The sequence below is a fragment of the Enhydra lutris genome, unplaced genomic scaffold (assembly GCF_002288905.1).
Source record: "Enhydra lutris kenyoni isolate GAN:26980312 unplaced genomic scaffold, ASM228890v2 scaffoldscaffold3, whole genome shotgun sequence".
Taxonomy (NCBI): Eukaryota; Metazoa; Chordata; class Mammalia; order Carnivora; family Mustelidae; genus Enhydra; species Enhydra lutris.
The window spans coordinates 31,026,736-31,047,159 of record NW_019154087.1 but is presented as its reverse complement, the minus strand read 5'-3'; the positions used below and the strand labels follow the sequence as shown (position 1 = coordinate 31,047,159).

The 20,424-nt window shown below is 35.4% G+C and overlaps 1 protein-coding gene across 1 annotated transcript in view; it reads left to right on the top strand.

The window, feature by feature from the left end:
- The window catches only part of LOC111154458 (Rap1 GTPase-GDP dissociation stimulator 1), a 153,906-nt gene that overhangs the window by 119,798 nt on the left and 13,684 nt on the right, over window positions 1–20,424 (top strand). Inside the window, exons 7-13 of the mRNA XM_022514067.1 lie at window positions 6,429–6,553; window position 7,401; window positions 13,860–14,003; window positions 14,474–14,605; window positions 15,898–16,032; window positions 16,738–16,863; window positions 17,899–18,038. Coding sequence (XP_022369775.1) covers window positions 6,429–6,553; window position 7,401; window positions 13,860–14,003; window positions 14,474–14,605; window positions 15,898–16,032; window positions 16,738–16,863; window positions 17,899–18,038 — 803 coding nt within the window. The remainder of the gene's footprint in view (window positions 1–6,428; window positions 6,554–7,400; window positions 7,402–13,859; window positions 14,004–14,473; window positions 14,606–15,897; window positions 16,033–16,737; window positions 16,864–17,898; window positions 18,039–20,424) is intronic.

Here is a 20,424-nt window from a genome sequence, read left to right as displayed (position 1 = left end):
GTACTTATATCTGTTTTTGCTTTGGTCTCCTGCTGTGGCTTGATAATGTTCCTTTGTTTCAGAGATGTTTCTCCATCTCATTTTATCTGACTTTCTGTGTCTTTTTCTGTGTGTTAGGAAAGTCAGCTACTTCTCTTGTTCTTAACAATAATAGTCTTATGAAGAAGAGGTCCTGTAGTGCCCTGCAGTGTCCCCTGTTCCCCAAGGCCTGGCACTTCAGGGACAGTCTCTTATGTGTGTTGCATGTGCTATGCTGTTGAGTCTTGGCCTCTTTTTCCTTTAGTGTATTATCTGCAGGGGCTCTTGCTCTACTCTCTGCACCTAGGTGTATGGTGGTCTGCTTGTAGAACTAGAACTGCCCCTGACAAGACCACAATGGGCAGGTCAGGAGATATGGTATTGGCAGAGTTTGCACTGGTCTTCTGGGGAGAAGGATGGGAGGTGGATAGCACTGGGACTGAGGTGAGTGTGACTGGGAAAGGTAGACTGCCAAAGTGTGGGGAGAAGTGAGTGCTTAATGCAACCAAGTTAGATAAGGAGTGTGGATACCAGCCTGATTCCACAGGTGGCCATTCTTTATGCTGTCAGGGGAAGAGGGAAATGGTACCTGCCAGCTCCTTTGTTCCTGGAGGAGTCTTCCCGTGATCCTTGTCTCTCCTAACTGTGCTGTGAGATGAGCAAATTATTCCTCCTCCTGTCTGTCCCCTAGCATTTTTCAAACTGCTGTTTTTATACTGTAACTGCACAGTCTGTTTGCTATGCCATTTCTTTAAAGGCAGGAAGTCCACTTCCTAATGCCTTCTGGGCTCTCCCAGAGTTGAGCCCTTGATTTTTAAGACTCCAGGCTTTAAGTCCCACTGGTTTTAAGAATTTAAAAATTAGGCCCCTCTCACTCTCAGAGGTAAATATTGTAGAGATTCTTCCTCCCTGTTTATGGGCTCCTTGGTGTGAAAGTCTCTTTTCTCCCCTTCACTGCACCATTGACTCCTCCCCACCATTGACAGCCACAGATTGTTTCACTCCCATACCACCTTCCTACCTTCTTTGATGTGAGTTCTTCCCTGCCTTTAGTGGTAGAGTTTGTTCTGCCAGTCTTCAGGTCATTTCCTGGGTTATTTATGCTGATATGGGTATTATCTGGTTGTATCCATTGGACAGGGCAAGGTTAGGGCCTTCTTACTCTACCATCTGCCCAGTCAACTTAAATCCCAATTTTTAATCAATATATAGACAATTAGAGAGGTAAAGATAGCTTCTAACATGAAAGGTAATGAAATAAATAGAAGAAATAATTTGGAGGAAATAGAAACCATGCAGGGTAAGGAAAAAAGAGCAAATATACTCAGGTAAGTGGGAAGAAAATACTGGGAATGTTTAACTGTAATAGGATGCTAATAGGATGCTATTTTTAAAGAAAGAGGAGCAGAAGAAAAAACCTTGACCATTAAAAGCAGAATAGCTAAAATGAAAGACAGTTGTTTTGGAGAAATAGTTGCAGAAGTAAAGCAGAAAAACAAGGGAATAGAAAATAGAAGAGAAAATACAGATAAGAGAATTAGGCCAAACGTTTTAGAAATAGATAAACAGACCATTGCTAAATAACTTAAGCATCACAGAACTAAAGTACATAATTTTCCATGATTCGGGCTGTCAAATGCCTAGTTTAATGGATGAAAATAGACCCAGATCATGGCTTATCTGTTTGAAATTTTATTATTTTTTTAAGATTTTTATTTTTTTATTCGACAAAGATCACAAGTAGGCAGAGAGGCAGGCAGAGAGAGGAGGAAGCAGGCTCCCCGCTGAGCAGAGAGCCCCAGGCAGGGCTCTATCCCAGGACCCTGGGATTATGACCTGAGCTGAAGGCAGAGGCTTTAACCCACTGAGCCACCCAGGCGCCCCCTGTTGGAAATTATAAAATGGGACAAAGAACATCTTAGAAATTTAGAGGACAAAAAGTTGCATACAAAAGAGTATAAATATGTAGACATTAGATGTCTCAAAACACTGGCAACCAGAAGAAGATAAAGTACTGCCTTCAAAAATTGGAGAGAAAATGATTTCCAATGTAGATTTCTATACCCAATCAAACTGTCAAACAAGTGTGAAGTTATAATAAAGACATTAGCAAACATGAGCATTTCAGAAAATTACTATCCTAGGGCGCCTGGGTGGCTCAGTGGGTTAAGCCACTGCCTTCGGCTCAGGTCATGATCTCAGGGTCCTGGGATCGAGTCCCGCATCGGGCTCTCTGCTCAGCAAGAAGCCTGCTTCCTCCTCTCTCTCTCTCTCTCTCTGCCTGCCTCTCTGTCTACTTGTGATCTCTCTCTGTCAAATAAATAAATAAAATCTTTAAAAAAAAAAAAAAAAGAAAGAAAATTACTATCCTATATACCTTTCCTCTGGAAGCCACTGTGAGATATGTTCCACCAAATCAAGGAGTTTAAATTAAGAAAGAAGACTACATAGCAATCAGGAGACAAGAGATCCAACAGGAAAAGAGAAATTCCTATTAGGATAGTGACTTGAGGGCCCCAAATGGCCTGTTTTCAAAGAGCACCTAGTCCAGATTGGAACAAGTCAGAGGCTGCTAGAATTGGGGTTGGGGTAATTCTTGAAGGAGATGAAATTGATTGATTACCTAAAGTGAGCTTCTTAAGAGAAGATCAGACAGTTGATCAACAGTTTGGAGTTTGGAGCTGAATTAATGATAAGTACATAGAAAAGTAAGCAAATGAAAAAAAAAATAATCCCAAAGGAACAAAAAATAATTCTAGGGAAAATGAGATACTATATTATTAAAACACTAATTACTGATAAAACCAAAATTACAGTATAATTATATTGAGAAGATGAGGGTTTGTGGGCGGGGGGGCAGAAACCTAAGGCCTAATTGTTTATATTGGAAAGTCAATAAAATATACTTGGAACTAAAAAAATCAAAAAGTGTCAATACAGATATGTTATTTAAAAATGTGGAGGTAAATACCAATGACTTAGCTAAAAGAGCTTTATGTGCTTTGCTTCTGAGAAGGAAAAATGGGAGAAGGAGACTGGATTCTTCTGGTAATTTAAGTATTAGAACTAAGTATCTCTTTAAGCTCATGAATAATTTTTTTTAAGTTTTTATTTATTTATTTGACAGAGATCACAAGTAGGCAGAGAGGCAGGCAGAGAGAGAAGGGGATTCAAGCTCCCTGCTGAGCAGAGAGCCCAATGTGGGGCTCTATTCCAGGACCTGAGATCATAACCTGAACCGAAGGCAGAAGCTCAACCCACTGAGCCACTCAGGCACCCCACCCATTAATTATTTTGATTAAAAATAACTTTAGAGTACCTGTGTGTCTCAGATGGTTGAGCATTTTCCTTCAGCTCAGGTCATTATCCAGTAGTCTCAGGATCAATCCCCTAATCAGGCTTCCTGCTTGGCAGGGAGTCTCCTCCCACTGACCCTCCCCACTCATGTTTTCTCTCTCTCACCCTATATCTCTAAAATAAATAAATAAAATATAAAACAAAAAACAGAAAACAGAAAAAAACTTTAGTAAATAAGGGTTCTTGCCAAGGGTATGTTAAGCATCCATGAAATTTGATTCAGATATGTTCAAATCATACTTCATGCTGCCTTTTCTCTGTATCCACCTTTAGGATATATACAGATCTTGTTCTTTAATATGTGTATTAATCATAAAGCATTCTTTTCCTTGTGGTGGCAGATGGCCTGAATTACTTAGCAGAAGTGATTTGGTTTTAGTTTATTAAGTGAAAGAGTAGAATATGAATTGGAAAAAAGAACACTAACACTATTATTTTTAAAAAGAATGAGCACAGAGATAAATGTTGATGTCAGTCTATTTCACCTATGATTTTATGTCCCTGAAATTCTACCCATTTGAAGAACTGTCTGAAGCAAAGGAGCAACCAAGTCCTCAGGACTTAAATCATCCCTATTTATATAAAACTCACTTTATAGGGTAAGGTGTGCTGACATTTATAGAATATGATCTCTGAGGGTTTAGGTAGCTTATTAGAAAAGACATTCCACTCCTACTTCTTTTTTGTGGCATGAAGGATTCATAAAGTTTTGGGGTAGATTTTCATCATTTTGGCATAGATCTGATGCAGGCACCAAAAGCAGTGTGATAGAAATGAATCCAGAACTATGAAGCCCACAAACTAAGGGTTTGGGAGGGGAGATTGGGTGAGCCCTGTGGTGGGTATTAAGGAGGGCACGTATTGCAGGAGCAGTGGGTGTGATGCATAAACAATGAATTTGGATCACTGAAAAAAAAATTAAATTAAACAACTATGAAGTCATGTGAAGATTTATGTTTCTCCTTTCTCTTTTAATGTTGAATTTGCAGTATTTTTTATTTGATATCAACAGAGATTTACCTGAAGCTAGAGAGCAGAATCTACCTCTTATATTTATTTAATTGTTCATTCAGTCACACATTAATTCAGTCAAGCATTATTTTGAATGCCTGCTATGTCCTGGGCACTATACTGTACACGGTGTTTGTGGTAGCTAATACACATCGTCCTTGCCCTCAAGGAGCTTATGGCTTAGTGGGTGAGATGGAAAAATTTTAAACAAATTTATAAACAATCATATAATTATAAATTGTGATAATTGCTAGTATGAGGAAATAATGGAATGAGGTGAGGGACTAATTTATATTAGAGGCACAAACTCTAGGTGGGATAAAGCATTTTCAGACAGTCAGGATTTTAAAATATTTGTCTCCTGTATGTAGTATTATAAGAAGTGTATTTGGAAGCTGCTGGAGGATGCTTATACCAAATTGAAAGAAGTGAAGGCAAAAGGATATAGATAATAGAGTATCTAATACTGGAAGGAAAAGAAAGTATCTATTAAGATAATGATTAAAAAAATTCTAGGATATCACCTGTGCCCCCAAACAGAGAGTAACAAATCTAGATTGGATTTGGTCAGAATTCTCTGAAAATTCTGGATAAATTTTTAGGACATCTGAGGCAGCAAAAGAAATAATGGAGAGAAATGGAATGGATTCCAGTTGTATTTTTGGAGGCAGATTGGTAGAGTTTGGTAATTCACTGGAGGTAAAGTTGAATGAGAACAAGTGAGCAATGACTACTAGGTTTTTGCCCGTGTAGATGGATAGATGAACTGTTCATTTAACAACTAAAGGAAGTAAAGGAACTCTGGAAGAAATACAGATCAGGTAGTACCAAAAGTCCTAATTTTAGACATTGAGTCTGGATACTAGAGGGGGATATTCACATGGAGATGTCAGGTGGTCAGTTAAATTAGTAGCTTGAAGTATAGAAGAGGGTTAGAGAGAGGATTGTATAAGTATCAACATACAGGTACTGTTTTGTTGCTGTGGAAGATAATTAGATTGTCTGGGATGAGAGGACCAAAAAGATAAGAAAAAAAAGGATCAAGTCCCAAGGAACTGGAATTTATAGAGAGGTTTGATAGAAGAGGAGGAGCAGGTGGGCCAAAATTAGTTTGAAGTGGGTTTAAAAGCAAATGTGAGTTCAGAAAGTAGAGACAGTATATGTAGATGCTATCAAGAAACTAGTTTGTGAAACTGAACAGAGATTGGATGGTAGTTGAAGAAAAGTAAAGTAGAAGATGGTTGTTTTTCTTTTTTTTTAAAGATTATTTGAGAGAACATACATGTGTGAGTGGGAGGAGGGGCAGAAGGAGAGAATCTAAAGGCAGTCACCCTGCTGAGCATGGATCTCCTTTCGGGGCAGGGGCAGTGGGGAGGGCGCTCAGTCCCACAACCCATGAGATCATGACTGGAGCCAAAACCAAGAGTTGGAGGCTCAACCAACAGAACCACCCAAGTGCCCGGAGAAAGCTATTTTTAAGATTGCTTTTTTGTGTGAGAAATATTAGAGCATATTTAAATGCTGATGGTGGGTCTCTGGAGTGAGGAGAGATTGGAAATGCTAAAGAGGCAGGAGAGAATGAGACCCCAAGTACATGTGAAGAATTGACCTTTAATAGTAGGCATGTCAGGACCAGCACAAGAACATACCGTTTTAAATGTAATTTAATCTAAATGTAATGATGATAAGTCATCTTTACTTCAGCCATGTAAAATGCAGTCTGTTATGAGCAGTTTTTCTTCTTTGACTAAAAGCCTTGAAACTATGAATTTATAACTTAGTAATTTAATTGTTGCTATGGTTACCTATACATTATGCTAGTGAACATTTTTTTATAGACTTGAATAAAACTGGGTTGAAATGTTTTCTTTAAAGCCATTTTTCTTTTCAGGAGCATGTAAGATGTATCTGATAGTTCCTGTACTTGAGTATTTGTATTTATCAGTAATGGTACAAAATGAGCATGAATTGAAAGTAATAAAAAACAACTTCTGCATTTAATTTTGTGTGTTTACTCTAAGATTACCTCTCCTGTTTTGCAGAGTCAAGTAAAGAACAGTTTGCCAGTACGAACATTGCTGAAGAGCTGGTAAAACTCTTCAAGAAACAAACAGAACATGATAAAAGGGAAATGATTTTTGAAGTTCTTGCTCCATTGGCAGAAATGGTGAGAAAATAAATGCATCTCTGGTTTTTTTTTTATCATATATGCCTTTTCCATTTTTCCTAATATTACTTAGTTGCCAGCTATTTAACTCAAAAGTCTTCTTTGCTTTATTAATGATGTGATGTTTTATTTGGGTATCTATAACTTCAGCTGCTTATCTACTCTGTAACTATATCTCCATTTGCCAAAACTACTTTCCAAGTTTCTTTGATTATAAAGTCTAAACATGATTCTGTGGCTTACACATTTTTTATGCCTATTTGGAAAAGGCACCTGAGGGCTGAACTTCACTTATGAAGCCTTGTAAGGCGAAAGGACAGTGTGGACACTGGTAAACTATTCCCATTTTTGGTAAAAAATCTAAAGGGATACACCATAGGAATAAGAGTGAACCAGAGTAAACATACCATCCCATATAAATAATTTTTCAAATACAGTGTCTAGCACATAATCAGTAAGGATGATACACATGAGGAAACAAGACAGTGTAAGCAAGAACCAGCACAAAGAACAGGCAACAACAGCAAATCTCCAAATACTGGAATTATTAGACATTGACTCAACATAGGTGTGCTTACTATATTCAGAGAGTTAAAAGGAACCTCAAAAAATTTAGAAGGAAATTAGAAATTATAAAAAGTGACATAGCAGATTTGAAAAACAATTGGAAATTCCTGAATTGAAAAAAATACAATCCAAAATAAGAACCTAATAGATGGATTTAGATTAAATATAGTCATCTTAGAGAGCCAGTGAACTGGAAGACAGATGAGAAGAAAATCCAGAATGAAGTATAAAAAGAGAAAAAATAATCAATATACATAAAAAGAGAACAAGAAATACAAAGGGTACAGTGAGAGGCTCTCACATATATTTTTTGGAGTTCCAAAAAATGGTGAGGGAAGCAGAGGCAATATTTCTTAAAATTTTGACAGAGAATTTGGCAGAAATTATTAATGTAAGATAACAAATATTCAAAAACCCAAAGGAATCAAAACCTGATAAAAAGGAATCTACATATCGATACAGTATCTTGAAACTATAGGAAACTAATGACAAAAATCTTAAAAACAGCCAGGAAAAAAACAGATCATCTTAAAAGGGGTGACAGTTTGGCTGATTGCTTATCTTCCAGTGCAACAATGAAATCCAGATGACGATGAAACATCTTCCACATGCTGGGAATAAAAAGTGCCAACCTAGAATTCTAAACCGCATGAAAACATCCTTCAAAACTAAAGGCAAGGGCGCCTGGGTGGCTCAGTTACTTAAATGTCTGCCTTCAGCTCAGATCATGATCCCAAGGTCCTAGAATCGAGCCCCTAGTTGAGGCTCCCTGCAGGGAGCCTGCTTCTCCCTCTCCCTTTGCCTACTGCCTAACCCCTGCCCCTCATTTGTGCCCTCTCTATTTCTCTCTCTGTCAAATAAATAAATTAAAATTTTAAGAAAAAACACTAAAGGCAAAATTTAAAGATATTTTCAGAGTAAAAACTGAGAAGGTTCACCAACTCTTAAGGTGATTACTAAAATAATTTTTAAAAACAATGTGTAGGGGCGCCTGAGTGGCTCAGTGGGTTAAAGCCTCTGCCTTCGGCTCAGGTCATGATCCCAGGGTCCCGGGATCGAGCCCCGCATCGTGCTCTCTGCTTGGCAGGGAGCCTGCTTCCTCCTCTCTCTCTGCCTGCCTCTCTGCCTACTTGTGATCTCTGAGTGTCAAATAAATAAATAGAATCTTTAAAAAAAAAAAAAAAAACAATGTGTAACTGCCAAACTAATGGAAAGATTTATGGAAAGTTTTTTTTTTAAGCACACCTTCAAAATAACAGAAGAGAGGAGAGAAAAACGAACATGGAACAGGGGGTACAAATAGGGCATACAAAATATACTAGGTTTAAGACCTAGTTTTTCAGTAATTATATTAACTGCATTTGACCTAAATCCTTCAATTAAGAGACCAATTGTCAACTGAATTTTTAAAAATCAACTATACTTTTTAAAAGAAAACTTGTTAAATATAAGGAGATTTAAAAGGTTGAGAATAAAAGTATTTAAAAAAATAAAAATCACTCAGGAGAGCGTGGGTGGCTCTCAGTTGAGCATCTGGCTCTTGATTTTGGGCCAGGTCATGATCTTGTGTTCTGGGATGAGCCCCACATCAGGCTCCATGCTCAGTGGGGAGTCTGCTTCTCTTCCTCTGCTCTCCTTTACTCCCTTCCTTTCCCCGCTTCTACTTCCATGGGCACGTACTCTCTCTCTAAAATAAATATATCTTCATAAGTAAATAAACCATTCAAACTTTAAGAAGGCCGAGATAGTTATATTTAATATCAGATAAAAAAGAACTTAAAATTAAAAGACTTAATAGAGGTAAGGTGATGAAAGTTCTGATTTCACCTGGGAGCTGTAAGTATACATTACCTCAAAACATAGGAAGCAGAAATACTCAGAATTATGGAGAGAAATAGACAAGTCCATAAATATCATGGGAGCTTTTAATACCTCTTTCAGTAATTGATACAACAAGCAGATAAAAAAACAACAAAAAGATTATAGAAAAGATTAACAACATGATTAAGAAAATTGATTTAATGGACGTATTGCACCCAGCTACAGGGCCCTTTCTTTTCAAGTACACATGAAATATATAATACACGTATAGTCATGAAAAAGTTTTACATTGATGTGGTATTAGGCTGAGTGAAATAAGTCAATCAGAGAAAGGTAAATATGGTTTCACTTATATATGGTTCACTCATATGGTTTCACTCATATATGGAATTTAAGAAACGAAAGAGATAAACTTGAGGGGAAAGGAAGGAAAAATAAAATAAGTTGAAATCAGAAGGAGACAAACCATAAGAGACTTAACTATAGGAAACAAACAGTGTTGCTGGTGGGGGGGATGGGGTAACTAGGTGATGGACATTGAGGATGCTAATGTGACGTAATGAGCACTGGGTGTCATATGCAACTGGTGAATTACTGAACTTTACCTCTGAAACTAATGATATGCTATATGTTTAATTGAATTTTTAAAAGCTAATAAAAAGTTTTAACTAATTTCAAAGGGTTGCAACCTTATGGAGTATGTGTTCTGACTTAAGTGAATTGTCTAATAAAAAGATAACTAGGAAATCCCTTTATATTTAGATATTAAAAAATATATTTCCAATACCTCAAAGGTCAAAGGAGAATTATGATGGAAATTGGAAATATTTCTTTTTTTAAGATTTTCATTAGAGAGAGAACATGCACAAGCGCATGCACAAGTGGAGGGAGGGAAAGAATCTCAAGTTTGATCTCAGGGCATGATCTCACGACCCAAAGATCATGACCTGCGCTGAAACCAAGAGTCAGATGCTCAACCAAATAGCCACCAAAGCACCCTGGAAATTAGAAAATTTTCTAATAATGAAAACAGTACTATATCTTAAATCTTATGTGATATAGGTAAAGCCATACATAGAAGCAAGGAAATCTAAAGAGCTGAGATTAATAAAATAGAAAATACATAATGCAACGTAAGCATATAATCACCAAGGTTGAGTCTGAGAGACTAAATAAAAACTGGTAAATCACTAATAAGATTCGTCAAGAAAACTTTATTCTGATGAAACTGTAGTAATTAAAAGACAATGTGGTAAAAAACAAAAAAAAAAAAAAAAAAAAAAAAAACAATGTGGTATTGGTACAAGGATGGATGAGAAGACCAGGATACCTAAAAATAGATGGATGCATTAATAAGTACTTATTTTATTAGGAGAAAAGAACAAGTTGTCAGTGCAAAACAGTACAGAATAGTCCTTTCAATGAACAGTGCTGGGAATATGGGGGAAAAAATACAAATGAAGACACATATGTACACCCATACTTCATACTGTATAAAAAAAGTTTAGGTAGATAATTACCTGAATGGGAAAGTAAAAACCAGAAAACATACCTTAAAAATGTAAGATAGAAGAATATTGTTATGGCCTTGGAGTTATAGAGAATTTTCTTAGACCACAGAAATCTCTGGCCGTAAAGGAAAAGATTGATAAATTTGGCTAAAACTTCTAATGAAAATTAGAAATGAAACACACCAAAAGTACCATTAAGAGTGAAAAGCACCACAGTGTGTGAGAAAAGATATCTACAACACACATAATCAATAGAATGTGTACAACTTATAAAAACGCCCACAGATCATTAAGAAAAATGTAGAAAGCCCAGTGGGAAAACATAAAAGATTTAAATAGGCACTTGACGAAAGATAAAGTCCAAATGGCTAATAAACACATGAAAATATGCTTAACTCGTTAGTAATGGGGATGCGGAATGAAACACTACATACCCATTGGAAAGTCTAATAATACCAAATGTTGATGAGGGTGTGGAGTGGTGGGAACTCAGTAAGTGCTGGTGGGTGTGTAAATTGGTACAATTTGGAAAACAAGTTCAAGATTGTATTCTGTGTGATTGAGCAATTTTGCTCTTAGAATATAGCCAGAAACATGTACATGTCCAGCAGGAACCACTACAGAAATGTTCTTAGCTTTATCTATAACAAAGGAAAAATTAGAAACAACTCCTATCCATTAATAGCAGAATAAATAATGGTAGACTCATATAATGGAAAAAATTATACTTAGGAAAAGAAATGAAGACAACTTTAACAGTAGTTAGATGAATCTTAAAAACATTGATAGAAAAAGCCAACACTACAGGACACCTGGGCTCAGTCAGTTGAGCAGGGGCCTTCAGCTCTGATCATGATCCCAGGGTCCTGGGATTGAGCCCTGCATTGGGCTCCCTGCTCAGTGGAGAGCCTGCTTCTCCCTCTCCCTCTGCCTACTGCTCTGCCCACTTGTGTTCTCTCTCTCTCTGTCAAATAAATAAATAAAATCTTAAAAAAAAAAAAAGCCAACACTAAAAATATGTATTATAAGGTTCCATTTATATAATAATTCAAAAAATGTAAAATTAAACTAGTTTTCAGGAATGCTTATTTATTTAGTGAAATAGTAAGGAAAATTATGAGTATGTTTACCATAAAAATCAGGGTAGTGATTTGAGAGGAATGGAGGAAGTAAGTAATACATGATGGGAAATGGGAATGAACAGAGGGGCTCCCAGGGATGCTGGCAATGAATTTCTTGATCTTGGGGGAAGTTACATGGTTATTTGCTTCATAGTAATTGATTAAACTAATATGTATATTATGTACTTTATTCCTTTTGTGGCATTTTTTTCACCATTTAGAAAAGATTTTAAAATATATTTGTACATGTACATTTGTACATGTATATATATACATATGTACATAATGTACATAGGTGTTTATGTATTTATATATATGATACATCTGTATGTATACTTACCTATATATGCAAATGGTGACTATAAAAATAGATGTCCTTGGGCAGAATTGTGTTGATAAATGTGTGCTGGGCTATCTGCTTTGGCAGACTGCTTTGCTGATCCTCCTTAGTAAGGCTACTTAAAGCCTCCCACATATATATGTGATTACAGTCAAACTGTGAGAGAGCTGTAAACTTTAATCTTGACACATTTTAAATTTTCTAAATGCTTTAGATCTTATTAAAGAACAAAGAATAAAACTTGTTTCTCATCTCATTTGGTGGTTTGGCCAAATGAAATTTTTATTGTGACCTTCAGTCAGTTTTATACCAGAGAATTACCTGTAACCTTTCTTGCAATTTGTCAAAATAACAAGGTTTTTCTTATATCTGTTTCCTCCTTTACCACCTTCACTTCTGTTTTATAATTGTGCAGTGAATTGAATGATACCTTTGAAAACTTATTTCTGGACTATCCTTAGTGTTCATCTTTGGTTTTCCTTGTATGCAAAGAAGACATTAAAATTGGGATTTGTATAATTCAAGGTTTTTAGAATTTTAAGGCTTTTTCTCATGACTTTCAATTCTAGTCACCACACATTTCTAGCCCTAGCATTGTGTAACCAAGGAAACGCCCTACTTTCAGCATGGCACAGTGCAAGTGTACCTTTAAAAAAAAAAAAAAATTCCGGGTTGAATATTCTGTGTATTCTGAGATAATATTCTAAAGAGTATCAGTGGGGTCCTAGTGGTCCCCCCCCCAGTGGGGGGAGGGAGACCTAAATTTTTATATCTTAAAATTGACTAAAAGAAAATGTCATTTATAAAAAGGTCTTTGTTTCTCCCAAATAACAACCTAAAGCTGCCATTGCTATAGATGTGTACATATACAGCTTAGGGAAACCAATGACTAAAATAAAATCCAACTGAAAAACAAGACTTTAAGCAAATGTTTCTAAGGTCTTTCAGTAATTGTCTACATTTATCTTAAGTGCTATAAAAAAAGACCCAAAGCATTTAGGTAAACCAGTTTAGGTTAAAATACAAAGATGAAAGAGGCATAGTACCTACTGTAATGGGGGAGACAGATATGGACATGAATATAAAATCTGCGATGAAATAAGCTCTGTAATAAAAAATATGTAAGTTATGAGGGTGCAAATGATCTGATATGAGTAGGGCTTGCTCTGAAGAGAATTTTTAACAATATAATTGGGATGTAAATTTTGCTGTTAAATACCTTCACATTGCTGGTTATCCATCAGAAAGTTCAAAAGTTATTTTTTTCTTTCAACTTTTAGTATGGAAAATTTAAAACCTATGCTGATGTAAAGAAAATATAGTATAATGAACCACCATGTATCCATTACTCAGGAAAACTTTAAATTAATGAAAATCTGAAGCCCTTTTAAAAAACCTGGGTTTTGAAATTCAGAAAGTTGTAGATTTGTTAACGGCCTTGGAAAAAATCACATTTATACAAATATGAATCCAAATATACTTAGGTATAGTTTAAAATTTACTAATAGCTCTTTACCTTTCAATAACTTTCTATTCAAATGCCATTAGTGGATAATACTTTAACGCTGTATAACAGGCGTATGTGTTTTATTTTAAATGGTGTGGGTGTTTTATAGTATTTTAAACATGAGCATGATATCTAGAATAGATGCATGATATCTAAAATAGATATCTATTTATTTTAACAGTGGAGTGCTATTACTTTCCTTCAAAGTTGAGAATCAGTTGTTTAGGTGCTGCCGGACATTGTAAAAAGAGACCTAATTTCAAGTAAAAAAAAAAATGAAATAGAAGTATATAAGGTGTACTTTGTTTTGAAACTTAAATCTTTGAAAGTGTATTATCTAAATCATACATTTTCTTTATTATAACTCTTCATAATGTATTGCTTATAACAACTTTTATTTCATCTCAAGTTTTGGTTATTTTGCTCACATATTCTTTAGATGCTATTAAGCTACAGCTGGTTGAAGCAGGCCTGGTAGAATGTCTACTAGAGATTGTTCAGCAGAAAGTGGACAGTGACAAAGAGGATGATATTGCTGAGCTCAAAACTGCTTCAGATCTAATGGTTTTACTACTTCTTGGAGGTGAGTTATAATTTAAGTCAGTCGAAGAACATGATTGTCATATTTTTAAAAATATATTGTCTCTTTCATGAATACTATATACATTAGGCATTTTCTCATTTTCCTGCCTCATACAATCCTGTTGATGTGATGATATTGAAACCTTAAATGCATCATGGAGAGAATTAGAGATAACGAACCTGGAAAAAAGGAGTCTTTGTTATCTTCATTATCTTAGAGAGCTGTCATATAGGAGAGGTGTGGCACCAAAAAGGCTGAAAGTTAGGACTTTATTTGGGACTTAAACTAGAAAAATCCTCAACTCTTTTTCCAATCTCTACTAAAAGCTTATTATAAAAAGAGCATTACTTTTCCTTCTGTGAATTATCATTTGTGAAGTCTGTATTTATCCAGTAGGATGGTCATATAGGAATATGGATTTGTTATTTTTAATTCTTTTCCTCTTATCTGTTTGTTTCTTTTACCTCCAGATGAATCCATGCAGAAATTATTTGAAGGAGGAAAAGGTAACGTGTTTCAAAGGGTATTGTCCTGGATTCCATCAAATAACCACCAGCTACAGCTTGCTGGAGCATTGGCAATTGCAAATTTTGCCAGAAATGGTAAGCATGTTATTTTGTCCTTTTTAAATTGGATGTTCTATATATATATATATATATATATATATATATATATTTTAATTTTTGCTTTGCCATTGCATGTAGTAAAACTGGAACAGTTCAGAAGTATATGTGGTGTACCACTACCTTAATTTTTAGAGAGATGAAATACTTTTCTTTTCTTTTTTTTCTTTTTTTTTTTTTTTTTTAAGTAAACTTTGCTTCCCAGCATGGGGCTTGAACTCCCTACCCCGAGATCAAGATTCTCATGCTCTACTGACTGAACCAGCCAGGCTCCCCTACTTAGTGATTTTTCTAATAAATTACATTTTTTGTGCAATTTAACTAAGTTCTGGTAGTTTCAAGATCATGAACAGTGATCATGAAGTCCTTCTTTGAGTACTCTGCACTTCAAAGATCATTAAATTTGGGTCTCATTCTAATACGCATCTTATCTGAGAGGATATGCTCTCTTTCCTGGTGGTTGATTTAATAATCTTGAGTATTCTTTGTAAGGTTATTGTGCCTTAATTTATACTTTTGTGCCTCTAAAACTTAAGTGTCAGTAATCCTCTGGTTTAGGGTAGAATCTTTAATTTGGTTTAATAACATTTCCAAGGCACTAGACTTTCATTTTCATTTCTGAAGTCTGGAACTCCTGCTATTTAGTCTAGAAACTCATTCTTAGACTATGACTAGGAAATAGGGGCTTATTTTTTATTTTTAGTTTGATTTTATTCCACTTTTAGCTGTGTAACTGTATAATGAATGTCATATTCCATTTTATTTTTGAGGATGATCATTCAGTCCTTATGATGTAATTAATAAAATATGAGTTACTTGCAGCTAAATATGGAATAAATAGTGGTTCACTATAATATTCTCTGCTTTATACATGTTTCAAAAATTCTGACATTGAAAAATAATTTAAACAACAGCTGTGACGGCATTCTGTACATTGTTGTACTGTAACATTGGCAGAACTCATGCACAGTTGACTATAAGTGAAAACTACTAGTAGACATTTTAAGCATATGATTTCTACTTACTCATCTTCTAATATATTATCAGGCTGTATGCTAGAGATTTTTCTTGTCATGACTTCTTACTCAGAAAAGAAAAAAACTCTATGAATTTGATAGGAGAAGCAATTGGAATTCATTTTATTTTCTTGTAGCTCCATTGTCCCTAATGTAGATAATGGATAGGCATCACTATAAAATATTTAATTTAATTAATTAATTAATTTAATTAATTGTAAAGAGGAAAGAAATAAATCTTTTTGTTTCATTCAGATGGAAACTGTATCCACATGGTAGACAGCGGAATTGTAGAAAAACTTATGGAGTTACTGGACAGACATGTAGAAGATGGAAATGTAACTGTACAGCATGCAGCATTAAGTGCCCTCAGGAATCTTGCCATTCCAGGTAGGTCTTAAGAATGGTAGGCAACTGTGTATGAGGTAAGATCCTATTGTTTAGGGAGGTATTTATTTTATGTGATTTGTGTACCTATTGTGACCTGTCTATAAGCAGACATAATCCTTAAAAATAGCCTTAATGTGTCTTTGGATTAAAGACACTCTGAGTGATGAGATCCCATTATCATGGGAAATAATACAGGAGATAGTTAAAGCTATTATTCTGCTTCCTAAAAATAAATTTCTGATTAGGTGAAATAGTGTAACTGTATGAAGATACAATCCGTAAGAAATCAACTTGTTTCATATAACAGATCAATATTATTTATTAATATTGTCTAGAACATCTGTATTAACACAGTTGGGTCAAGGACAGAGGTAAAAAGAAACATTTACTAAAGTTGAGGAATTATGCTGTTTTGTAAATAAGACAACAATCTCAGATTTCCTTTACAAATTTTTAAGTGTTTTGAGGGTAGGTTTTAAAAGCCAGTACATATTATTTCATATGTTATGCTCCTATAGACGAATAAAAAAATTATGTCCCACCCCCAGTCCTATTCTTAAAGTAAAAAGACTGCTTTTAAATAGAAAAATGTAATATGGGGCCTTAAAAATAGTAAGACAATAAGTATGTATTGAATTGAATGACTATAGTCAAGAATGCTAGCACCATTCTAACCGTAGTCTCTCTTTCTCTCTCTCTCTCTAGTTGTAAATAAAGCTAAGATGTTATCGGCTGGAGTCACAGAGGCAGTTTTGAAATTCCTTAAGTCTGAAATGCCTCCAGTTCAATTCAAACTTCTGGGAACATTAAGAATGTTAATAGATGCACAAGGTAAAAGAAATGTTTTTGCAAGGTACATTTTTGGTATGATAGTGTGCCTTAGTTGAAAAGGACTTGTTTTTAGCTTTCAGAATTATATAACCATAAAGATAAATGGCAAGTGAAAGGCAAAGAGATTGGTTTTAGAGCTCCATTCATTAATTTCCATGCTTGTTATAATTGACTTTAAATGGAAATTGTATTGCATCTCTAGTGTACATATAATCCTGATTTTACATTGATTTATTAGCAGTTCTGAGGGTTTTTATGTTTCAGCATTTCATACCCCCTTTTTTTTTTTTTTGAAGATTATACTTATTTATTTGACAGAGAATGAGAGAGCACAAGCAGGGGGAGCAACAGAGGGGTAGGGAGAAGCAGGCTGCTTGCTGAGCAGGGAGCTTCACGTGGGGCTCTATCCCAGGACCAAAGGCAGATGCTTAACCGACTTAGCCACCGAGGCACCCCATTTTATACCCATTTTTACCTTTGTCTTGAAAATCATGTTTCAGTACACTGACAGTCAAAATTTTTAAAAATTTATTTTGCAAACAGGGAGATCATTTTCTGTTTACAGGGGAAAAAAAATGACAAAAACTACTCCTTGGAATAAATTGTGTTTATTTGCTTATTTCTAAATTCTAAACCTTTCTCTAAATTGATTTCTCAGAGTCTTTCTAATACCCTTTGTTACAGTTTGCCAGACTACTAACATACTACCAGGCTGAATCATTAGAGTATAACATTGTTTTGTATTTTTATGTTTTGTATGAAAGTCCACAACTTTGTAGAAAAAGCTAAATAGTCCATCAGATATGGAGTATTTGCAGTTCTTGCTTAATAAGATCATTGTGTTGTATAATTACATATATATGTATACATATATATACACATATGTATATATATGTGTATGTGTATATATATATATATATATATATATATATATATATAGAAAATTTTCTTTCACAGTCTTACATCTTCACCAGTTATTTCAGTTGGTTGCCTATCAGTGATTGTTTCCTTTGCGGTTTGACTTTTTTCCTATAGCAGAAGCTGCTGAACAACTGGGAAAGAATGTTAAATTAGTGGAGCGTTTGGTAGAATGGTGTGAAGCCAAAGATCATGCTGGTGTGATGGGGGAGTCCAACAGACTGCTGTCTGCCCTCATACGACACAGTAAATCAAAAGTAAGTTCCAGAGAAAACTGTCCATTAAAAAACATACAAGTGGCCTTTTTGGAAATTCCGTATCATAGATCCTATATCATAAGCTTGCATTTTATATATTTATATATAAATACATTGCAGATAGACCTCAGAGGTATCATAGTTTCTGTTCCAGACCACTGTGATAAAGCGAAAATTGCAAAAAAGTGAGTCAAATGAATTTTTTGGTTTCCTAATGCATATAAAAGTTGTGTTTACATTATACTGTAGTCTGTTAAGTGTGCAGTAGCATTATGTTTAATATAATAATTTGTATACCTTAATTAAAAAATACTTGATTGCTAAAAAATGCTAACCATTTTCAGTGAGCTTTCAGAGTCATCATCACCGATCACAGATCACCATAATAAACAGAGTAATGGAAAAGTTTGAAACTTTGTGAGAATTACCAACATGTGATACAGACATGAAGTGAGCAAATGTTTCTGGGAAAATGGCGCTGATAGACTTACTTGACACAGGGTTGCACAGACCTTCAATTTACATAAAACGCAGTATCTGTGAAACACAGTGAAGTGAAGCACAGTAAGATGAGGGATGCCTGTGATCCACAACCCTGAAAAAGTTGAAGATTGAGCTTTTTGTATGTAATTTTATTCCATAATAGTTAATTCCTTAAGGCTTTGGAATGAAACAGTTGAGTTCAGATTTTATCTCCACCATTTACTTGGTCAGGTCTTTCACATCCCAGTATCTCAGTATATTAAACCTGGGCTAATACCTACCTGAAAGTTTTGTGAGAATGATTCAATGAGATCACATATTCAAAGTGCTCAACTGGTACCTGGGACGTAGAAAGCACTCAGTAAGTGGAGTCGTTGTAAACGTTGCTGGTGTTACCATTTTTACCACTAAACTCAGTGTCAGACATCTTCTGTGGACCAGGCACTGACCAAGCTAGCTAATGATATTAAGAAATTAAATGATATCAAGATAGTATGTGATGCTCTAAACTCACAAAGTTGGAGGAAATCCATTCCCAGAGTGGTGTCCAGCCTAGGATGTGTCTGACATGTGGTTGCTAACCTGTTTGTTGAGTGAATGAATACAAGAATGAGCAAATAAACTATTAAGGATCACAGTGTTGGGAACCCAGGCCAGCAGGTTAGCAGCTGATTAATTATCTATATTATATGCCTTTTATTTTTCTATAACCTGTTTTCTAAAGTGAAACTTCGGGCATTTCACTTATGCCCTTGGGAAAATGCATCACAACTTCTTAACCAAATCTTGGAGCTAAAACTGTTCAATTGCTATATTAATTGAGATTTGAGGGTTTTGAGCCTTTTCTGTTAATATTTATCACAGATTTCCCTGTCTCTCATCTATACCCCCATTCCCCCCACCAGAAAATAAAAGCTTTCAAGTACCCATTAAGTATCGTCATCATGTAGGTGTTTTGAAAAGACCAGGGAAACAGGGCATTGCACCTTTCTAGGGGTGTGTGTGTGTGTGTGTGTGTGTGTGTGTGTGTGTGTGTGTAACAAAAAAGCAATTTGAAATAATACAGTTTGATGATAATTTTAACTTCATGGTCACATTGTAACTGTATGTTTACAGTTCAATCCTGCAGGCCAGGCTTTTTGTTTGTTTGTTGCATATGTTCCCTACAGTTAAGTGTATACTGCTCCTAAGTAGCATTAGGAGCCTTGATTTGCATACTTTAATGATCAGAACATAAGGCGTGTTCCTTGTGTGAGCTCCAGATCAGAACTCTTAAATTATTTTTAAATTTCGCAAACATTAAAGTAGAATCGGTGATACCTTTTGAGAATCAAAGCAGTTCTCAGAATATGTTCCATTGAATAATTACCCTAAAAAACACTGCACAAAGAGAGAAGGTTGTATGATCAAGTTAGTTAGGAAGTAGTTCATTCCCTTTCCTTGCCTTTGGAACTCACAGCCCACATTAGCACAACTCTAAAAAAACCTTACTCTGTTTACTCCACTGATCCCCAAACTATCAGACAATGGGTTTCTGCAAGTTGCATCTATCAAATACATTCCACTGGACATACTTCAGAGAATCCTGCTCTGGAAGAAGCTTTTAAACACTAGGCACAAGTGAGTCACATTCTTGTAGATCCTTAACCAACAGTTGGGAATTACAGTTCTCTCCTTGTGTTATTTTTAAACTTTGAAGATCCTACTCCTTTTAAAGTCACACTGAATTCTGTCTTAGAGTCCAACCCTCTAAAAATTTGCACTGACTCACAAGGTTTCACACTCGCTTAGTCATCCCAGCCATATACAGTGTATTCCTGCGCTTGTGCCAAGAGGTAAATTCACATCTTCCCTCGAAAGAGTGCCCTAGGCTAGGACTCTTGAGCAACTAGCTGGACCTTCT